This window comes from Thunnus maccoyii, chromosome 21 (genome assembly GCF_910596095.1).
Source record: "Thunnus maccoyii chromosome 21, fThuMac1.1, whole genome shotgun sequence".
Taxonomy (NCBI): Eukaryota; Metazoa; Chordata; class Actinopteri; order Scombriformes; family Scombridae; genus Thunnus; species Thunnus maccoyii.
Genome location: NC_056553.1, coordinates 13,619,015 through 13,642,699, shown reverse-complemented (window position 1 = coordinate 13,642,699; position 23,685 = coordinate 13,619,015). Strand labels below are relative to the sequence as shown.

General features: G+C 40.7%; 1 protein-coding gene across 5 annotated transcripts in view; it reads right to left on the bottom strand.

Annotated features, from left to right (window-relative positions):
- The window catches only part of c21h8orf34 (chromosome 21 C8orf34 homolog), a 59,025-nt gene that overhangs the window by 17,199 nt on the left and 18,141 nt on the right, over nucleotides 1-23,685 (bottom strand). For 4 of the 5 annotated variants that reach the window (XM_042398676.1, XM_042398677.1, XM_042398673.1 and 1 more), the window contains exons 7-10: nucleotides 21,204-21,370; nucleotides 6,063-6,198; nucleotides 2,337-2,422; nucleotides 2,144-2,217 (exon numbers count right to left, since the gene is read on the bottom strand). In XM_042398676.1, coding sequence (XP_042254610.1) covers nucleotides 2,144-2,217; nucleotides 2,337-2,422; nucleotides 6,063-6,198; nucleotides 21,204-21,370 — 463 coding nt within the window. The remainder of the gene's footprint in view (nucleotides 1-2,143; nucleotides 2,218-2,336; nucleotides 2,423-6,062; nucleotides 6,199-21,203; nucleotides 21,371-23,685) is intronic. The other variant, XM_042398674.1, reaches the window with a different exon arrangement.

Below are 23,685 nucleotides of genomic sequence, written 5' to 3'. Positions count from 1 at the left end.
AAGAATGGCAAATGGCAAGATGGAATTATTTTTTAATGCCATTATCTCGAGATCACAAGTTAATTTATCTCGTTATCTCAAGAAAACAAAAGGCAGATTTCTTGAGATAACAAGATATTTTATCACAAGATTTATCACAGGTGGAGCTCATTCTCATTTGTTCATTCCTGTCTTCTCCTCTCCATGTCTCCCTCACATAGATAGCTCAACTATTTAGATCAAGCACAAGAAGCCTTCAGGTGGCCCTTAAGGACATGGGTTCAAATCTGTCATATGATTGTTCTTGCTCCCTCTCTCCACCCCACTTTCCTTTCTCTCATCAAGTCTAAAAAAAATTAAAATGCTTGAAAGGTATTATTTGGTACTTCTCCTACATGAAACATCCCATCATATTATGACCAGGAGTTAATCAACCTGCCATTTGGCTGCAACACAGATGTCATTAATGAAGGTACTGTTAATAATAATGGGTACTCCTTGATCTGACCTTTTCAGCTTAAATCAGTTGTCAAGACGCCATCTATGCATGCTGGCATGGCACTCCTGATCTCTGATAAACATTATAAGTAATAGGAGGAAACGACCCTGTTGTTTTCTTGTGATAACGGGTTGATTATTTTGTTGTCTTGAGATAACAAAGCTCGTTTTCTCAAGATAACAAAATAATTAACTTGTGATCTTGAGATAACTTCATTAAAAAAAAAATACCGGTAATTGCTAGCACGGCTGTTCTTGACTTCCATAAAAAGGAACTACAATCGGAGGTATTTTTCATACTGTATGACTTTAACTATTGTGCTTTTTTTTCAAATAAGCTCATAAAAACATTACATTTTTTCCATACTGTTTCTTGTTTGTGGCTCACAAGCCCCTGAAGGACCAGTTAAACTAACAGGCTATTACAAATTGCATTTGCCTTTCAAAGAGAGCCAAACATAAGCAATTAAACACAAAACAACCACATTAGCTACAGTAGGTGACAGGAGACGTTTGCACTTGCGGTTTCCATATGGGACACATTAGTACCTTGTTCTTAAGTGTGCCAGACGGGGCTTAACCTATGGAGATGTGGTGTAGGGGAGAAATGGAGTGTTTATTCCCTTAGTGTAAGCAGCTACAAATGAGAGGCTCCGTGAATGTGAAAGTTATAAGGTAAATAAAGCTGAATTAATGAGCTCAAATCTTTGAGAAATAAGTCAGTCAGTAATTTTACACTGTCTGATGTCAATATTGGCTGGTCAAGCATTTTAAATTATACTGAATGAGTATATGGAAGAGAGATATTTTGTAACACTTGATAAATTAAGAGTAAGGGAAGTAGTTTGTTTTTTGATCCTACACAATTTGTCTAATTTCTGGATGGTGGCTAGTATATTTGGCCTAGTCCGTCAGACTTCCAACTACAGGCTTTGATTCAACCGGGCCTTCAGTCTCTTAAAGTCTGCTCCCAGTTAGTCTGGAGCCTCTCTGCATCTGCTTCACACACGGAGTAATGCCTTGGCTCCAAACCCTTTTCTTTCTTTAAAAATGCTGTAAAAAGCCTTGTCTAACACTTAGATTGGGCAATTATAAAAAAAAAGGTATTGGCTTTTTTTGGGGTAATTATACAAAGGTACCGGCGTCTTAGCTGGCCGCTTTATTAACAGCATGTGAGTGTCTGCCTATGTCTGAGTCTGGCGTGTGCCACATTGAGCCTCTATGGATTTCTTTCCCAAAGCGTGTGAGGTTATCACGCAATACAACTATTCAACAAAACTGAATGCACTCCTGTAACGTTTAAATATTTTGCTCTTTTGTATAAACTTTCTAAATCAGCCTCAATTGTCATTATGTCACTAGATATCCTTTTCATTTATTCTTTTCAGATTGCACGCAAGTGCCCTGAGAGGGAAGCAAAGTGAATAGGGAGATTTCTAATTGGGGTATCACTTGTTCAGCACTATTTAACTGTTGTGTAAGTTGAAATGCCCACATACAGTAAAGATGGATCAGTTTTGCTCGGGTCTTGTCCTATAAACAAGAAGCTTGAGGTGGTTTTTGCTCACTCGCAGACAATAGAGGCCGAGACGAGAGAGCAACATGGTAATTGATGGCTGTAAAGTGATCTTAATTGTTTGGTGATGGATGTAGGGAGGACACTTACAGAGCCTGACACTTGAGACACGGCCTGGCATTCCTGCAACCGACCTGCCGCTGTGTCCACCCCGGGCAATGGAGCTGCTCCAGACAACACACGCAACACACATAAACAAGAAAAGAAGGATACAGCAGAGGATGAGACCACAGAAATGTAGAAAAAGAAAACAAACTGAAATTGTGCTGTTTTTGCAACTTACATGAGATGTCAGGTACAGCTTGTTCAGATATGTGTGGCCTGTGCTCTTCTTCAGATCTGTTGTCTGATAGACTGTCCCCCTGCAACCTAGAGATAACACGTAACACATACACTACTGTACACACTGATGGTAGAAAAGCATTTAAGTAATCTCTGGAATCAGCATTTTTTTTCAGCCACAACACCGCAATGTACGTTTGGAAAACTGAATGCAAGACAGCGAAAAGACAAGCGAGTCTGTATCAGACTGAGGTGATGAGACAAAGAGGAAGTGTTTAGCAAGTTTATAATCTCTTCTAAGGCTAAAATCTGGGACGTCACCACAAAAGGAGGAACATGGGGGTCAGCTGTGGGCCATACATCCTATCTTTTCATCAGAATTTCTCATCCCATTGTAATGAATTTCGGAATAGTCCGTAGTATGTTCACAACATGAAATAATAAACTAATGTCGTTGCAGACTTAAGGTGCAACCTAAAAAAATGTGCACAACTCACTTGTTTCAAAACCAACTTCTCTCCGCCTCGTGAAAATGTTTCCCTTAAATCACTCAGTTGCTGTTCTTTATCATAATACCTTCCAAGCCCTTATGGCTTTTTTTTTCCAAAGATATCTGTTTGGCCTGAAATGGATGCGGGTCTGAGAGATTTGGCTGTCTCCTTGAGGTAGTAAAAGATTTAAGTTTCTCTGAGATATGAAAGTATACTGTGGGTTGCAGACAAACAGCATTTTCTTTGGTAAAATAAACATGTTACACGTGGCTTATGCGCTGCATTTATACGCTTCTACAAACTAATTCGCACAGGGGATAAAAACACAGCAATTATTTTTCTAAAGTATATTTCTAACGACTGTAAATCATACCACATATTATACGTAATTACACACTACTTAAGCTCCAAATTCTTTCGCTATGTGCTATTTCCATGTCATCAGTGCGACCATTAGCCAAAGACAAAGGAAAGCAATCCATATGCTTTTATGGTGCTGCTGCATTCCGTCATAGCCGCAGGGCCTCTTGGTTTCTACCTCTACGACGAGGTTAAAAGCAGAACACAGCTTTTAAAAGTATATTCTATTTCTTTCCTTCTTTATACAACCCTCTCCTTGTCTCTTATCCTCTTTAATGGTCTTTATAAGACCATTAAAAAGAACCCAAGATGACTATCATGAGGCCTTCCCATTCTCCGAACAAAAGCTGCTCATAGCCGCAAGTCCTGACTACCATTCCCTTAGTACATTCCTGATATGAAAGCAATTAATTTAATGAGAACTACAAGCCCGAAAGAGGTTAGCGGAGATCTATCCGTTTCCTTGGACCGCACCGCCAAATCCTTCGGACTATGCCCGAGATCTGGGATGCGTTTGCACACAGGAGGTTTTGTGGCAGGAGCACATAGCCATTAAAAGAACTGATCGGGTGCATGAAGGAGGTGGATGAAGGCTAGTGTGACCACAGCTATAGCCCAAGAGACAGAGACATGCCCACAACACACAGGCCACATGGCACTTTACACTTCAACCAACCAGTAGAGAGCCAAAGGAAGCAGTGTGTTTCCTGACCTGCCACTGCTGGTTAGGAGCCACACAGGCTGACTGGACTGTTTGGTGGTGTGGACATTGTCTGGACAGAGAGGAAGGAAAAGTGATTGAGGAAGGTGTCTAACAAGGCTGGGAAGAAATTGTGTTTGGGGTCAGCCAGTTCAAAAAGAAAAGTGATACTACCATGTAGTGTTTAATCATAATACATTTAGACTCAATTATGTTGCCCAAAAGAGCACAAGCAGTATCTTCTTTAATATAATCCTCTCTGTTTAATTATTTTTGTCAGTCTGCTGTTACTGTATCATTGTAGTCAAATTCCTTGGAACGCCCTGGAACATTACAGGTGGATTTTGGACACAAATGATTCAGAAGTGCTGCTGAAAATGAATAAATGCTTGCTGAGGAGGAACAGAGTTAACGCCTTCACGCTACGGGTGCGAAAGTAAGCGACACGCCTTGGCTGTGGGTGGTACACAGTACAGCCAAATGGCTTAGTCTCATTTGACCGCTTAGACAACTAGAGAGAGTGAATACAGCGTACATGCTTGAACAAAAGTGTAATGTACAGAATTCTGGACCTCACTGATCCATAAGAGCTCACATGCAGAAAAAAAGGAGCAGAATTCTAATGTGTTTGCCTGAGGGGTGACGGGTATGTGAGGAATGCTTGTCCAAGTTGGGGCAGTGTTCACAGATTCATACAAGGCCAAGCAACCCTCTTGTGAGAATTATATGATATCAAAAAAATATCCACTCAATCTGTTGCGACCTTAATATTACACTAAACTAAATAATATCCAAGTTAAAAACTTCACGTTACAAAGACAGACAGAGAAAACCTTAATACAAGGTCACACATCTGTACAGTATTGCTGTCTGCAGGTGTGAAACACAAGCGCACTAACTGTGTCACATCTGTTAAGTCTTCTGAGTAGTCAGTTTAAAGGTTGGCCCCATGTTGGGCCACGTTTGAAAGGTGTTTCTGGGAATGTCATCAAGGCAGAGTGCTAATGCACACAGTATAAAGTCTGTGTCAGGGTTCTCCCTCTCCAAACTGCTCCGTGACCTCTGCCTTCACTGTCTTCTGTTCACAGGAGCCCTCTGTGTGCATGCGTGCGAGGACATGCATGCACATGTTTTATGTGTGAATTCATGAATATCTCTGTGTGTGCATGCACGAACTTCCACATAACCCCTGATTTCAGAATTCCGTGTCTCTAAAATAGCACAAAAGGCATACCGTGCATGCAACACTTTTCCAGCTTACTAATCTGTTTATGGCCCTCACACTCACCAAAAATGACTATGAACGACCACGACTCTTTCGCCAATAAAACTCGGGAAGGAGTTGGTGGTCAGATTAAAGAGGACGAAGCAAGAATTTGGCCTGAACCAGAAGAAGAGAGAGAAAGACGGAGAAGCAGAACAGATGTATGATATTTAAAGTCATGAAAAAAAAACTCAGGATCTCGACAAAAATGACTCCAGATACAGATGCGGCTTTGCTTTGCCACTGATCTAACCGGGGGACTCAGCGATAAGCAAAAGGTATAAACTAGCTGCTTAAAAACATCCAGTCTATAACTAACAAAAAAATCCATTGATACCATTCATTCCTCCTGCAGGACCTCTGAAAACGTCCCACAGCGAGTGCACGCATCCAAACTGATAAGCAGCGTGAATGAAAGACGAGAAGGAAACAAACAAATTCCAAACCCCAAACAGAGGAGGCCATACAGGCTGATGTGTGCCTGGCGTCTCATCGAACAGATATCCGCTTATCTTTGACTGGCATCAAGTAAGAGTCCTGCCCACACCTGCCTGTGGTATCACACCCAACTCAGAAATCTGAGCGCTGGACTGATGCTGCGGATCAGGGGGAACAGGAAATGTGTCAGAAGAGAAAAACAGTGATAAAGAGAGAAAGGATGATAATGGAGACGATTATCACTACCGTGGCTGATTTGTGAAAACAAGTAACACCGGAATGCACTTAAGATATGATATTATTCTCTGCGCTGAATCTTGAGATTAGCTACCTCTGATACAGATGCAGAGAGAGTGGGCGGGAGAGTGGAGGTTGGGAAACAAGAGGGGGTCGTGTATTAGGGCTCGCACAAGGTGAAAAGGAGGAAAGCATACAGAGAAGGTGATTGGAGCCCGGGCAGGCGATAACATTTACCTGGCACACCTAGAGCAGATGTTGAGTGTAACTTTGGCCTGAGGTTCGGGCTGATAGGAGCTGCGTCCTTGGCTGAACTTACTGCCGGATGGAGCCAGCCCCATCACACCCTCCATCCGCAGGTCATCCAGGTCCTCTGAGGGGAGCAGGAAGCAAAAGAGACACAAGGAGAGAAAGAGGGTGTGGAAGGAAACCAAAGAATAGGGGAGAGACAACAAGGGAGAGAAAGGACAGTCATTAATCATACTTTGGTCTCTTCCTTGTCAATATGATGCACAGTGATGACAGTCTCCTTAAAGCCAAAGGAGCAAGCAAGCACATCACAGTAAATAAACACTCTCAGCCCCGTCCTCCTGCTGTGTTTGTCCACACACCCTGCAAACTCCCCAAAAAACATACAGATTTAGAAGCTTTAAAAATACATACAACTCTTTGTTATGTGCAACGTCGAAGACCTGATGACAGCAACGCATCATGGTAGCATATAAACAGGAAGGGTAACGAGCTGAGGGCAGAGGGGACAAAGAACAATGAAGTCGACGAGGAAAAATGAGCGGTAAAGTTGGGTTTCGTCTGATCTCTCTGTGTCCTCAAGAGCAAAAAACCCTCCGAGCACACACACAGAGACCCTCTTCCCTCTGACTCTCTAAGGAAGTCCATATGTATCAGACACGCCAGTATTGTTCATCCTAACCTCTTACTCTGTTTTTCTCTGCCACGCTACCAGCCACATGTCAACATATGCTTACATAAACACAAAGTTAACAGGTGCAGAGGTAATGACATGAAGAAATTTTTTCCATCTCTATTTCCACTTTGTTTTTCTTCTGTTCATTTAAATAAACTTTATTTTTGTCTGTCTTCTCTTAAAATATCTGCTTTATCTCAAAAGGCAGCTGTGCTCTGCTTTGAGAAAAAATACTCTCCATATGGGAAAGTTTGAAGTTTGGCTGTCATTCAAGACTAAACAGGATCATCAGCTTTCATATCATGGTGCTGAATTATCAGCATCGAGACACGGTGCTCGATGCATGTCTCTTTAATAGACGCAGGACTACTATAATGGGAGGAATAAAGCATAAATCACAGCAATAACAAGATTTATGAAAGAACAGCACTGAAGTAGAATAATATGAAGTCAATGTTTTCTGCTGCGAAGCAGAAAGTTGAAACGGTTTGTTAAATATAACCGAAGATCAAAGGGGAGAGTCTGAATCAGCCAGACCATTTTGGTTTTGAATGCATCCTCGAGAGATAAAACATATTGCAGTACTTTCCATGTTATGAGAATGAATAGCGAGTGGGTGTCTGGACTCTTACGTTTTTAAGTGTGCTGTTCAAGCTTTTTTTAAACACATGTTGAATCACACACAACATTTTGACCGGTCACCATAACAATATTTGTCCCATTCTTCCCATCACACAAGAAGAATTTAGGAGCTGTGCCAACAAAGGGCGGGCGGGGAGGGGTGGGGGGGGGGGGGGGGGGGGGGGGGGGGGGTCCTCTTTCAAGATATACGGTATATTCTCGCTTCTCGCTGCCATTGTTAGCTCTTGTACATACAGTACTGTACGTGCCTGTCTGCATGTGTGTGTCTAGACATTTGAAACCAACATTGATACTTTTCACTTTAAGATCACATTACCTGGAGCCTGGTTTGGGGGAGAAAAAATGGGCCTCACACCTTGAAAGAAGAGAATGCATGACTAATCACCTGGATTAGATTGGATGACACTTGCTCATGAGAATGCTCTCCCTCCATCCATCAGCATGGCGCAAAGCCAGAAAATCTCACCTACCTTCTGTCTCCTTTGGGTGTGAGGAAATCATTCTGATGAGACACCTAAATGCAGTGGTTCAATCTAATCCATTAACATATGACTCTAACAAATGACTCTGCTTAGTTCAGCTGGTTTGCATAATTGAATCTTGATTTTTTTTTTTTTCACAATTCTTTAATAAAACCACATTTGTACAAGCAAAATATTGATGCATTGCATTCAGTGTTTTCTTTTTTCTTTCATTTTTAATACTTTTTACTGTGTTGTTAACAGAGAAGAGCACATAGATAGAAAACATAGATCCACTAGGGTAACACCACACAAAAAAAGACATCTAAATACACACAATATATCTAACACATGCAAATCATTTAAAAAGAATATATAAATAAGTGTATATATCTATCTTCAATTTACTAAAGGTTGGGGGTGTGAATGTCAAAATACCTTTTCAAAAGGCAGGTTTGTTTCCATGTAGAGGGCCAACAAAACTTCTGTGTAATAGAAAATATAATAGATTAATTCCTAATCTGAGTAAAGTGGTCTTTGAAAGGAGGCCATTTAAAAGAATGTTTAAAAAAAATCTTCCTGTCTTTTAAATGAAAAATTTATTTTCAATCATTCTAAGTGCCTATAAAAAGGATCTAAATCAATAAACTCATTATCTATAATAAAGTCTGAAAGGTATGACGAACTGATCGCTGACATTGTCACTCACATTGCATCCACACCGTCTGAGAATGAGTTAATGTTTTGAGAGGGACAGATAGATTCCAGTAATACCCTTAAGCAAGGCAATATTAAATGTCCTATTCATCACGGTATGCATTAGAGGGGGTGGGGACAGAAGGAGCCACCAGCGATTTGGGCAATTTACTGGTCTTGGGAACTACTCAAGTTTAGGCCTTCACCTTTTCCTCTTTTCTCTTTGTCCATTCCCACTTCTTCCCTTTCTAACCATTTTCCCTTTTTTTTGCAATTGACTAATGTGACATGCCAGATTTGCTTTGGGTCACAGCCTGTGATACAAATCATTACTTGACACTTGGAAACATTCACTTGTGAGGCTGCAGCTTTCATGAAATAACAAAAGAATAACAGCGACCGGCTCTGACCCAGAAAGAGAACATGGTCTCAGTGTACACAGCTGCTTGTCACCTCAACTCCGGCTTTGTCTTTTAGACTTATTTCCTTCTGGTCAAGATAAAAATGACACAAAGACGGATAGAAAGACCTCAGTGTCTGAAAGAGAAGAAAGATACTCTCAGTAGCTCAAAGGCCATTGGGGTAAGCAAAGGCTTTTGTCCAGAGTGTACATCCTATACAGAAAACAGATTACACTGTGCCTGAATGAAATGCAACAGAAGTTGTGACATTTAGCAGTCACATTTTGTGCTAAAGCAAGTTGTTCCGCACTTGCAACAGTTTCTCTAGTGGGCTCCTGCTGAGGGTCATTTTGGCTTGATAAGAGGAGAGCTGAGAGCTGTGCTGTTACGGAGTGAAAAAAGAAAGGTTCCAACTACTATAAAAGTGCCTCTAAACACTATCCTTAAGTCCCCAACTGTCATGTAGCTGCTCAGTGCATTTTTTTCTTGCATTTTGGCCCTGGGTATCTCCCAGGTGTGAGAGTATAAAATTGTAGGACTGAAACCAGACAGCCAGGAAGAGAGACAACTTTGCTTAGATAAATGTGGGGTTCAAAAGGCTGAAATGGCTTTTTTTTTGGAAGCTCAAAATCCTCTTGTCTCGCCAGACATGGGCTTTAAGAGTGCACAGCCCGTCATCTGTGCAGCAGCAGTCTGAATCTCAGTCATGTCAGCCCTCCACAAGGCTCAATCAAACTCTACCGGGGAAGGAGAGGTGACATATTTCAGTGTTGACACCACGCTGTATCTGAGGAAGGTCTGTGTACATTTTGAAGTGCTAAAGTGATGAATCTGTGCTTCAGGGTTTGGGGTTTGGGTGTTAGCATTGTAAATGACTGCTTTTACACGCACACCACCATCCTAACATATGCTAACACTGTGGCCTGATGACTAGAGGCCTGAATATGACCACAGAAATAGTTTCCTATTAGTCAAGAAAATGAGTTTGTGGTCTCAAACAAACAGAAACAGCCATTTTGAAGTGTAAATGTGTGTATGAACAGCTTACCCTCAGTATGATTTTAATTAGTGAGTATGGATTCATTGGTTTGCAGGTAAACTGGCAACCAACCAACATTTTTTACATGGCTAAGTTACTGTATATACAATGGTTGTTTCAGTACAATTTAATTGACTATATGTCAGTTAAATGTAATGCAATGTAACCTAGACATGTAAAAAAAAAACAACTCACTTTTTGAGTCCCCCTGTGGCTTAGAGGCTAAGATGTTGACCGTAAACTGCAACATCCTCAATTTGAGTCTGGCTGGGGACACTTGTTGATTCTTTCTCTCTCCATTATTTCCTGTCATTTATCTTCTGTTGCTATCTAATAAAAGACATTAAATGTCCCCCCAAAATAACTTTTTTTTCCATTTTGACTTTTCAAACAAATTTAGCCCACCCTAACCCAAATTCCCAAATCTGTAGCTACATAGAAGATTAAGTGAATAAACAGTATGTTTGGTGAATATAAGAGGCTGTTTACACTTGGTTTTAAAATGCACATCAGTGAACACAAGGGGACAGCCGTTCATACCAGTGTTTATCATATCTGTGTCTCCAAGGTGTCCAGCTGACCAATTGTGTTCAAATTTCGTTACTGCCTATGTCACTTCGGCTAGAAGGTCAAATGGCCCCATGCACAGTTATTACGTCAGTCTGCTGCTAGACAAACGCCAGATTTGTTTCACACGGGCTAACTAAGAAAACAAAAATGTTTCAATAATTAATATATGTGTACAGGCTATTCCACTTTGTTTACACTTAGTTTTAAAATGCCTCCTTGGTGATCAGATCACAAATGGACAAATACGAGCGTAAACGACCACCAAGACGCATTGTGATCCAATCACTTAAACCACTTGCCGAAGTGGTCTGGGATGCATTTATGTTTTGTAGTGTAAACACTATTGCATCCTGATGCATCCCCGACAAGGACGTAACAGGAAAATATAACAGTTGGACTAGTTTGTACATGTATATTACTTCTTGAAACATTTTTGTTTTCTTAGCTAGCCCGTGCAAAACAAATCTGGCACTTTTCTGGTGACAGCTTGATGTAATAACTGTGTGAAGTGATGTAGGCAGTAATGAAATCTGAACACAAGTGGTCAGCTGGACACCTTAGAGACACATGATAGACACAGGTGCGATGTGTCTCAGCTGTCAACTTGTGTTCAGATCACCGAAATGCATTTTAAAGGACCAGTGTGTAAAATTTAGGGGTATCTGTTGGCAGATATGGAATATTCATAAGTATGTTTTAATTAGTATATAATCACCTCAAAATAAGAATCGTTTTGTTCTACAGTAGCCCAGAACGGGCAAACCAAACACTGGCTCTAGAGAGGGCCTTTCATGTTTTTCGCAAGTATCGCAGCCACTGTAGGTTCTCCTACATGCTTGAAAGGGGAGGGGGAGGGCGATGGGTATTCAGTTGGTTGCAATCTGCAACCTCACCGCTAGATGCCGCTAAATCCTACACACTGCTCCTTTAAAAACAAGTGTAAACAGCCTCTTAGTGTCTTTTTTCTTTTCCATGTCTACTTAGTCAAACACGTATGAATGAGTGCATACTCTCCGGGTTCACAATAGAGCCCAGCATGCCTCCCACACAATACCACCATGATAAGTTTACAGTGTGTCTCCCCTGAGACCAGTTTACCCTGAGACCATGACAGCCTCCCAGGCCTCTGTCTAGACACAACAAACGTCTGTCCACACTCGCCCGTTTGTCAGCCCGTCACATTTCCACTCCCTGGGCACCAGGGCAGCCATGCGTGCTCCCACTGTCTAACGATGAGACATGGCAGATAAATAAAAATGGGTCTGCAATGGGGGGTGGGGAAACGGAAACTATTCGAGCGATGCAATCCCAACAAAAGGCCTGAGCGATGAGGAATTCCGTGCCGCAATCACTCACTCACAGCAAAGCCAGAAAGGAGCAGAACAGAGCATGCAGATAAAGTGTTTGTGTGCCGCTCTCTCCAAGTTTCCATGTAATTTAATGTTGTTTAGATAGCGACCGTCTGACTGGCTCTGTGCTGCTCTTCATGGGACTAAAAACAGAGTTGAAGTCATAATTAGCACAGTCGCTTCACAAATAACTTAATATACACCTTCTTGGATGATGCGTTGACAGATGTATGGGGTGGAATCACTTAACGCATTACCCCACACGTGGAGAGGGGAGACACGCATGCACACACTTGATCATCTCCTGCAAATCCAAGGCATTTCATCAAGTGCTGTGAGTTACTGCTTCTCATCTAAGTGAAATAATTGAATTTCCATTCTTTCATGAGCAGTGACGACGTCTCACCACATAACACTGGGCTCTAATTAATAGCCTGTAAGTGACAGATGCCCCTGCTCCTCATGGTGTAGAGTCAAAAGCTGCATTCACTCACATACAGAGACCCACATGTGTGAGCAGCATACTCAGACATATAGATAAAAAGGCGTTCAGCACATACTCAACCCAACACTTACAGTGACACTTGCAGACCTCACACTTTTGTTGCCCTCACACATACAACCAGCATTTGTGTTTCATTAAGCCTCGAGCACAAAGCCTCCACTTGGCGGTTAGTCGTCACACAGACATCTTTGATGTGAGTCGCGGCAGAGACGCATTTGTTTGGCTTTGTAATAAAAACAATATTCCAACTTACATTTCATAATTATGTCTCGGCTTTCAATGGCACCCCTCCCCGCCCTCCTGGCCTAAAAATATGCCTGTTAGGCTCCAAGCCTCCACATCTCTGAGTGCAGCAGTAAAAATCTTGATCAAAATCAGATGGGGACGCACATGAGCAGGGTAACATCACAGCTCCGAGGCCTGTGGAAAGTCTTATCGTAGACCTTGATGCAAACCTCTTTTTAACTCGCTTTCTAACCGCAAATTTTGCAGAGATTAGAACGTCACTGTAGACACCGCGGAGCTTGATGTATTGATGCATTACGATGCCAGACGTTGTGCTTGGATACAGTGACTTGAGTGGTCTTGTATTTTGGAAATTTTAAAATGAATTTCAAATTGCTGCTTAACTTGTATTTAAATAATATTTTCATCTTCAGGAAAGTATTTTTTGAGATGCACTGCATAGTAAATGTATACAGCTGTCTGCCAGGATCAAGGCTGCCATCTACAGTTCAAAGCATAATGTTAATCACAGATAAAAGAATGAAGTAATCCATCAAGAAGATATTTGCCTATAAAAGAAGAGTCTAGGGATTGACAGCTATTAAAAAAACAAATGCGAGTTAACATGACTGATGGGATGATATGTTCACTCCTTTAGTTCAAAATGTCTAATTCTCTGTTGGGAATCACTGTTTTCTTCATTATTTGTGATAAACACAAAGATACAGCAGCACACACATCAGTTCATACAGTAAGAGCAAATGCAGCTCAACATTAGCATTCCCTCACACACACTAACCCCTGATTACACACCAATTACATCATTATGACATCAAGTCTATAACTTGCTTGTGTATTTGTCTGTTCAATCTTAATCTTGCAGCACACAGCAGCCAGAGAACAGTGAACTACCTTGATTTTTTTTTATTTATTTTTTTTTTTACTTCCACTTTTTTACAAGCACTTGTTTGGGGGTCACAAGATCTACTTAGTCATTGCTTTAGCGGACTAACCAATGATAACACAATGCATCTATTCACCCAAGTCTTTTATCTGTTTTTCTAGATAACGCTATCCACAGATATCATCTTTGTGCGTCTATCTACCATCTAGCTTCGTCCGTGCTTCTGTCTGGCTACAGTAGCCACAATACAGCATCACTATGTCCATTAAGCCCCCTTCCATTCAGATAATCTGCTCAGTTCATCTAAGGCGCTTACGCACACCGGAGATACGTACGCTGGCTGGTATTAGACCATGCTCTGTGTAATAACTTTTGCTAGATTTATGATATGATCACAGCAGTCTACTTGCCTATTGGTAATTGCTTCCAGTAATACCACAGCAATTTGCTTCTCGATTAACGTATCCATCTGCACCGTGGAGACTTTTACAGGCGTCAAATTGGGTGCAGTTAGACTTTTACTGGGGACATTCTTTTCACCATCAGGCCGGCGAAACCTTCAGAGGTGATCCCAACCCTTTTAAGCTTACACTTCAAGTGAAAGATTTAGTGCTGAACCAACTAACACCCCTGACATATACTGTATGTTCTCATATACCTCCTCCTTTTTTCTCAGTGGACCACAATGATACTGCTGTGTTGTTGTTGGTTTACATTGTTTCCAGGGCAACTGTTGTGTCTTTGGATGTTTGGGCAACGAAGAAGGGGGCAATGGTGGTGATGGGAGTATGTGTATCCTGTGGTGTGTGTTGTTGCCGCTGCTGCTGGCGTCAGGAAGTGCGTGCCTTGTCTGCTGAAACTAGCAATCTGAATGGTGGCCCAAGGCAGAGGACAAAGAGACAGTTCTTAGTCATGTTGGCACTGCAATCAGTCCATTGAAACACATGCATGCAACAGGTTACATCATATCAAAACTGGTGACGTAAGTACATTTACTCAAGTACAGAACTTAAGTACAATTTTGAAGTACTTTACTTGGGTACTTCCATTTTATGCTACTTTATCCATCTACCTAACTACATTTTAGAGGCAAACATTGTACTTTGCACTGCACTAAAATTATTTGACAGCTATAGTTATTACTTTTAAAAAATAAAAAAACAATGATGAGCTCATACAGCATGATGCATTATAGATAAAATTACCCAACTCTATATAAAAGTTAAAATGAGCTCCAGCTTTACCAGCTGCAACATTTAAATGCTGCTTACACATACTGATAATGTATCAATGAAGATGTGTACTTGATTCCTATAAGTAAATTTTGCTGATAATACTTTGAACTTAATATAATTAATTGATATACAGTAGATAAAATTACACAACAGCATATAAAATAGGTAAAATTAGCTCCACCATAACCAACATAAAAAGGGCTTACATTAACACATCTGTACTAATAATATAGTGTGTACTCTCTGTAACTCTTGGCACTTAAAGTACATTTGAATGCAGATACACAATTATTTCTATCAATTATTTATACATTTACTTAAATAAATACTCTGAATACTTAATAAAATAATAATAAAATACTTAAATGACAAATATATGGCAAGAAATCTTACGTTTACATCTGCAGTAGACTGTATGTAGCAGATAACTTCTTAACACAGCAGTTATTTCACTTAAATTTCAGGATGGTAAAGAATGGAAAGATTGTTCAAAAAAAAAAAAAGCTTGTCTTGCTTTCCCACGCCTACTCTTTTTTACTAAAAAAGAAACAAAAAAACTGCGGTATCATACTGCATGGATCGCTTGATCAAGGAAGATATACCATCCTCAAACAAAAGAGCCACACACAGGCTTTGTAACTCATCCATCAGGCACTGCTTTATCCTGCACGTATCAAAGATCAGACATAGCTTTATCATGCCCTCATCCTGTAACCATCAAATCTTCACTGTCACTGTGAATCAACTAGAGTGCTACTCTAATGTCCTCCTCTCCTGTTTCAGGAATCATGCAAGAGTGACTAGACATACTAAAAGGGTTTGTGGAAGGGAGTGATGTTACCCTCTGCTACAATAAAAATGTGTGTGTATGTATATGTGAAATGGGGTGTGCTACAACCCTCCCAAAAGGTTCCTAAGTTGATAGTAATGTCTGAAAGTATGTCTAAATATAGGGAAGCCCCGTCGACTACAAAACTGGAGTACAAAAAGATGAAAGCTTAGCACTCATATTATAATTTAACTGCCATCACACCTTAATAAACCCTAGAGAATATGTGTTTCAATGTATGTCAATCACATTTATTCTAAACACATTTTCGCAAAAGCTGATTTCGAGAACTCAGAGGGTACGTCCGTGAAATGGAATACTTCCACCAAGGATGACGAGAACAGTAACTTTACAGTGGGGAATCGGCCAACTCGTTTCATTTACTTACCATAAAATAACACTGCAAGGCCAAAAACAGGGTGTTTCTCCCCACACACTGAACTCCGCTTGTTTCTTATTTCAGATTAGTATAAAATTGTGGTCTTACTACCCGGCGAAAGCTAGAATCTCGACATTTTCCATGGTTTTACAAGAACATATGAGTCATATTCATTTCCAATATGGTTTTGACTGTGGTAAATATTAAGTGCAGAACTAATGAAAACAACTGGGAAAACACGGTGCCATCCCTGAGAGCAGCTAGAGAATCAATAAGACTTAACCTCTAAGTTGATTTTATTTTCTCACTTTGGGACAATCTGAACAAAACAAACCCACCTTTAGCCATGTCTTTGGTTTGGCTACCAGTACTGTAAGCTATTCCAAGAGGTTCTTATTATTTGCTCATAAGCTCCTTATCCAGGTGTTGGCAAAAAGACGCCCAGTTTGGAAATCCCTTCTGCTCAATATGGAAATGGGAATTAGTTGTTAACTTTCTTTGTATCTTCTAAGACTGCTTTTATTACACATCCTATTCTCTCACAGAAAGTGTTGTTGTAACCCAGTAGCGCACTCTACTGCTCCTTTCCTGCCTCCCAGTGGATATTTTGCAGCATGTTTAGTGTTCACTATAGCCCTGAACCTTCCTCTGCTCTCCTTTTCTTTTCCTCCGGAGGACTTGACATGCAAACATGACTGATCACATCCTCGCTGTCGGACGTTTTCATTTCTCACCAATACAATTGCTCTCATTTGAATAGTGTGGATTTGCAGCAGCAATCAGCACAACAAGGAGGCTCACAACCAATTAGCAGGTGTGCTGAACAAAGCTACGCTCAACTGACAATAAGACGTGGAGAGACTACTGATGTGCATCTAGAGGCGACATATGTTCCGCTGGGATGAATGTCTTTGATCAGTATTTCACAGTACATGATTGCTTGTATGTGTGTGAAGATAGAGATGTTTGAAAATTTGATATATGTGTAAGTATATGAAAGTGAATGAACATATGGTTAGAGTGGCTGGGATCAATGTGCATTTGTTAGTAATTTGTGTGGGTGTGCAAAGTGCACGCTTGCACTTTTCTGCCAGTGTATCTGAGGTAAAAACACTTGTTTTCCAAGTACTTTTATGACTAAGCTCAATGCTTCTCAACAGATTTCACACTCAGCAAATGTAACACCACTTTCACACCACTAGAGGTCATCCTAAGCAAATGCTAAAACAGATAAGATGCCTCTCTTTGTTAGTGTAGTGGCTGCATCACTGCACGTGAGACCATAAGAGCTTCTTGCATGTAGCAATGCGCTATATAGCAGTTGATCATGTTGTTGATGCACATTTACTTTTGTAAACCAGAATTAAGAGATATAAATGCCCCGAAATGGAACAGTAAATTGACACTGTGCTATTTTTAGAATTTGAAAAACAATCTTACTCATGATAACTATAGCTACAGTACACAACACACACACACAACCAATTTGACAGACAGCACCCATCCCACTGTAGAGTCCTTGAGAGAGACCTTGAATCCCTACCAACTCTTGGAGCTGACCATATGTTTTAACCTTCATGTGGACAGCAGCAAGGAAAAAGATACATGTCTCCTTCAGGGATCAATATGCTATCACAAGATCTCTGCCATAGATCAGTCATCTTTGGTACACATTTGGTCATAGCCACAAAATTTGTGCCAAGACCCTATTTCTAAATAAGGCTCAGAGATCCTCCTGAGGGTCATTCATTTCTCCAGGTCCACCAGGCCGCCACATGCTGCATGTTAGCATCACTTTAATCAAGTCTGCAGTAGTGGGGTGGGCCATTCGGAGTGACAGTCAACACGGTAGCAGTGGTCCCTGCGGAGAGCACCATGACCAGGCCTTGACAGAGAATCAGGAATGACCTGACTACGTTATTTCCTTTGAATTACTGCCCTGGACCGTAGTGTAAAAGCCACCAGAGGAATATGCCTGGGTTTCAGAGCTAGCTCAAGGAGGGCCATCACAGACCATCAACATCCTGCTTTATGGCTGTATTTATCACCATTATATACTGCTGTCCCAGGTCACAACTGTGTTGAGCTGAGCAAAAGGAAAAAAAAATGGTGTGCAGAATTTGTCTTAGTGGCATTGACGCAGAGACAATATCACAACTTGTTAAGTTTGAAGGTCTGTTTGTTCTCAAACAATTAGCAAATGAAATGCATTGTTGGTCAACTGAGAAAGCAATCACCATTGTTCACAGAATAATGTTAAAATAAGCAATTTTAAAACATCACATTTGGTTTTGGCAATTTGTCATTATCTAACATTTTGATATTTTATACTCTAAACATGTTAAAGAAATTGGTTGCTTAGAGAACAAAAACAAGCATTTGTTGCGGTTCCTGTCTGCGTAACCTGTAGGCCACCCTGCCACACATCAATCAGGAAATGTGACCCTTTGGATGACCCTGATGAAAAGATCCTGCTAACAAGCAGAAGTGCCTCAGTGCTGTGACAGTAGAGCAGAGAGCAAAGACGTAGATAGATTGTGTGTCACCACAAAGCAGCACCTCTGAGGGGACCGGAGAGACACTGAAGGAATATAATTGGGGCCCATCTTATAGACACAAAGAAGTACAAAGAGCAGGATGTGGGTTATTCCTCAAAGAAATACTGTATGGCAGACATTTGTTAGCTAACCTAGAAGGAAGTGAAGGACAACCTGAACTATGGACTATACAAAAGATGACTTTTCACTTTATTAGATGGAGCTTTCAATGAGGCAGATTCTGTTGGCTTATAATGTTTTACAGGTGCAATAAAGTTCATAAGTGATGCTTTCACTCCATAATCTGTGCTGTGTACCTCTGTGAAAGGTGCATACTGTATGTTACAGTGCATGGATAAGCTACTTTACTCAAGAGCATCGCCCCTGCATGTATGAGGATTACTATTCAGCAGAAAAGAAGGGGAGTGCTTTACCACACAAAGCAGTTCAGGCAACAAATTCATTTTGGCGTGAGGCATTACATCCTGCGTATGCACAGTCTGGGTGACGAGCTCTCAGACCCTTCACTGAATAAAGCCAAAACAAGACTTCACATCAGATTTGTTTACACTTTGTCACCTACTCATCCATCTCAAGTCAGCTCATGAAGGAATGTGAACACGCACAAACACACAAACACACACTCAAACACACCAAAAGTAAATCAAAGGAGCTACTTTGTGATTCTTCAGTTGTCAGAGTGAATACCTCGACTCACTGGATGAGAACATCTGGCCAGACTATGTAAACAGGAAGCATAGTTTCCTTCAACAGCTACTACTAAGACTCCTTAGTAGAGCACATAAACTGGCTCATCCAGCCACTACACAGTATGTAGTGGCTGGATCTACAGGTTGAGTTTAGGTGTGACTGAATGTAAGCTACAATGTTTTTTTTTGTTTTAGCTATCCCCTCTATCTATTAAAGGAAAAGCGCTTTCCCACTTTTACCAGCATGCTTTTCCACAACTCCCGGAGAATATATCTGAACACAGAGCAGTTGAAAGAAACTACTTGCAATCATAATAGCACTGTAAGAGCAACCATTTGTTTTTCCAGCTAAGAAGCCTTATCTCAACATGCCTTATGACCTCATTGCTCTCTAGTCTTTGAGAAACTTTCTATCCATACCTCTTCTATGATGAATTTCTGCCACTTCAAATGCTGAAAGTTGGTGCTACACCGATGTGTCTACTAAGAAAACCCTAAAAACCTTGTTATTTATAATTAAAGGATGGGTTCACAATTTTTCAAGTCTGCTGTCCTATGAAATGTATTTAATAGCTTATTTGAGCTAATATAAGGCTTCAGCCATCCAAATTAGTCAAATCAAGTGGCTATCTCTCAAAGTTATAGTCACTTTAGTGCTAAATTCTCTCTTTTTGTTATGATCCTTCCACTGCAGCTGAACTGGAAAACACTGTCCATCAAGACCCAAAGAGGGAATTTTTATACTAATAAGACCATAACTGTGGAAGATATCCACTTTATTTGACTAACTCAGATGGCTGAAGCCTCATATTAACTTCAGATAAACTTAAATATACTGTGTTTTGCACAAAACGCAGACTCTAGATTTTGTCCCCCAATGTTCATATGGGCACCTACCTATTGTTTTAAAACAGACTTGACTCCGTTAAAGGTCCAGTGTGTAAGATTTAGTGGCATCTAGCAGAACGGACTTGGCAGAAATGGAATATACTATTCATAGGTATGTTTTCATTAGTGTATAATCCCATGGAAATAAGGATAATTGTGTTTTTGTTACCTTAGAGTGAGCCCTTTATATCTACACAGGGAGCTGGGTACCTTCCATGGAGGCTGCCATGTTGCACCGCCATGTTTCTACAGTAGCCCAGAATGGACAAACCAAATACTGCTCAAGAGAGGGCCTTTCATGTTTTTCGTGACTTTCACAGCCGCTGTATAGGTTCTCCTACACGCTTAGGGTGAGGGGGAGGGTATTCAGTTGGTTGCAATCTGCAACCTCACCACTAGATGCCACTGAATCTTACACACTGGTCATTTGATGCTGTAGATATTTTAACTGTTTTTACCATAGAATTTAAATTTTAACTGTAAATATTAATATTGTTGATCAGTTATCTAGTCAGTGCAATAATTAAAATGGAAATAATAAAATGTTTGGTACATCAGACATACAGGTAGTGTACTGTCCTTGTAGTTCAAAATCATTAAAAAGAAGGTGGGATTCTACTCATCAGAACAGATTTTATCATGGAAACTTAGGGAAGATGCTGAAAACACTAATGAGCTCTGCACACAGAATGACTCATCATTAAACATGAAATGTTGCAGCTCAGATTTTTTTTTTCTAGTCTCCATGTGAATGAGACATTAGTCAGCTTTCATGGCTAAGGCAAGGTAATGACAGCAAGCTGTTCCTGGTGAGTGTGAGCTGGTAAGTAAACAGGTGTCGGTCTCACACAGCAACCGAGCATCTGCTGATACACACATTAAGGCGTCGTACACCTGCCTGTCAGAAGTAGCTCAGTATTATGATCAATGGCATTTTATGTTTAACAGAGGTCAAATGAAAAATGTGTGTGAACTGTGTGTTGTACTGCACACTGCAGTGAATCAACATGAAAAGGTTTTTTGTGCAATTGCATTTTGTATGTGCATGTAGGTCGGTGGTGTATACATAGGCTTGTGACATACCCAGAAGCTCCATGGCATCGTCCTCGTCCTCCATCTCTTCCTCTGCAACAGAGGGGGCAGGGCTGTGGACTGAATCAAAGGAGTCCTGGGACAACATGGCAGCCAGGAGCTTTTTGTGATGCTGCTGCTGCTCCTTAAGCCCCTTGCTCTTTGTTTCCATCTTCAGGCTGAAAGAGAAATGCAGAGGAAGAGTCATGAATGAAGTGTGAAACCTCATCATCACTTCCATTAAGCATCCAAGTATCAATAGTGAGTCCCATCTCAAAACACACCTTTTCAAACTGGCATATTCGGTCTGATCCTGATTCTAATGGTTACAACCACATTGAGTTTTGCACTGATGATGATTTTATACCTATCTATTGTGTTAACTTATTATTATATATCCCTGCTTTGTTTGACTTTATGATGTCTTGATACATCGCTGCTTGTCTGCTTGTTTTTAGCTGTGTCTTGTAAAATGTCCTTGGGTGCTTTGAAAGGTGACCATTAATAAAATGCATTATTATTATTATTATTATTATTATTATTATTATTATTATTATTATTATTATTATTATTATTATTATTATTATTATTAAGTATGCTTCAAGCCAGGGCCACGTGAATACATGAATTCACATTACATGTCTGATAGGTCATCTCATTGATCAGGAAGCAGCACAGCGACGATGCTTCTGCAGTATGAACACACACACACACACACACACACACACACACACACACACACACACACACACACACACAAACACAATGAGTGGAGGAACCAACTGGAGCAACTTTGATCAGTTTTACAATCAGTAGGGAATTAATCAAACTGTCAAACTGTGTCTCATCAGAACAAATCCTGTAGTTTTTAAAGAATAAAATCAATCTGAACTAGATCTAAATCTACACTTTTACACTCAGGTTGACCTTTGAGTCCTGTTCAACAATAAATTCAGACTCTTTCTCAGCAAATAAAAATTAAAACTATCAGTCTTGTTGTCCCGCTTTAACTGAACCAGAGAGGAAACTACAGATAGAGATGGGATGGAAAGAGGAGGAAGATGGCTGGTAGAGTGTGATTTAAGTGCAGGGTGTGAAGGGAGAGGAAGGAGGAGGTGTGTGAGTGGGGGGTGGGGTGGGGTCTGTCTCCCCCAAAAACCCTTGCGGCTTGAATATTGCTGCTAGCAGAAGAGCTGCTGACACAGGAGGAGAGGAGAGGAGAGGAGAGGAGAGGAGAGGAGAGGAGAGGAGAGGAGAGGAGAGGAGAGGAGAGGAGAGGAGAGGAGAGGAGAGATATGATTGCATAGACTATTAACCATGTAATGCATATTTATTTGTTTCAGTTGCCTGACAAGGGAACTAGCTAGCCTACTGGAGTTCATTCATTTTCATTGACAACATTATTTTATGCCAGACTAGCTTGCTTGTTAAGCTTAATGGTTGGCTGCTGCCTACTGTAAATTAGGCTGGCTGCTGTATTAAGATGTTTTAATAGTGGTTTCATTTCACAACAGTGACAATGCCGATGCTTAGGGCAAACACTATCGTTACCTGGCTGTCACCAATGGAGGCAGGTCAGGGAGACAAGGGTCATGCTGCCCTGCAGGGTGGTCAATTTGCGTGCGTTAACTGTGGTGAATGTGATGAGGGAAGTTGAAGAGGGAGGGGCAGGACTCATGCGGTCTTGCAGAATTTTAGAACTCAAATGCAATTGTCGGGCTTTACAGCACACTTTTAATTTAGAACAGATGCCATGGGTGAAATTTAAAAACTAAAATATAAAATTCTAAAAAAAAGAAAGAAAAAAAAGTCTTGCAAAAAGGGCACTTATCTACTCAGAGGCCAAAAGGGCAGGTATTTGAGCACCACCAGGTGTCTATCTGTGCACGAACCTGCTTAAAACCTCAACAAAAGCACACTTTACAATAAATATGTTCCTATTGTAATTACATCCTCTCATCCTAATCTTTCCGGCTTGCATCTAAGTAGGCTCAGGCTTTACAGGGAGTACAAAATGTTGTATTTCCCTCATTAGTGTGCAGATGTGTGACTACATTGAAAGTATTTTTCACCTCTGGTTGCACCTGGCAGCCATTCCATGGTTGTGTTAGGGACAAAATACCATACGGTCATTTCAAGTGTCATGCAGGTACAGTACACCTTGCTGTTAATGGTTAGCAGGGAGAAGATAAGAAAGGACAATTGCTCCGAAGCAAACAACAGAGCAATAGTTGTATTACTAACCACAAAACAAATAGCTGCAACATTTAGAGGATGTGGGGTTCAAAAGAGAGTCTGCACCGTGCATGTTTTAAAAATGTGTAAAGGGATATGAGGTGTTCAAAGCATCCCATGTGGTTTTTAGTCAGCAAGAAAGCCAATAATCAAATCCAAAGTATTAAACAAAGATGGGATGGAAGACTAGCAGGAGGAGAGATTAGTTACTGTTTTAATCTTTTAATCATTTAAGTAAAGCAAAGAGAGAGGACGAGCA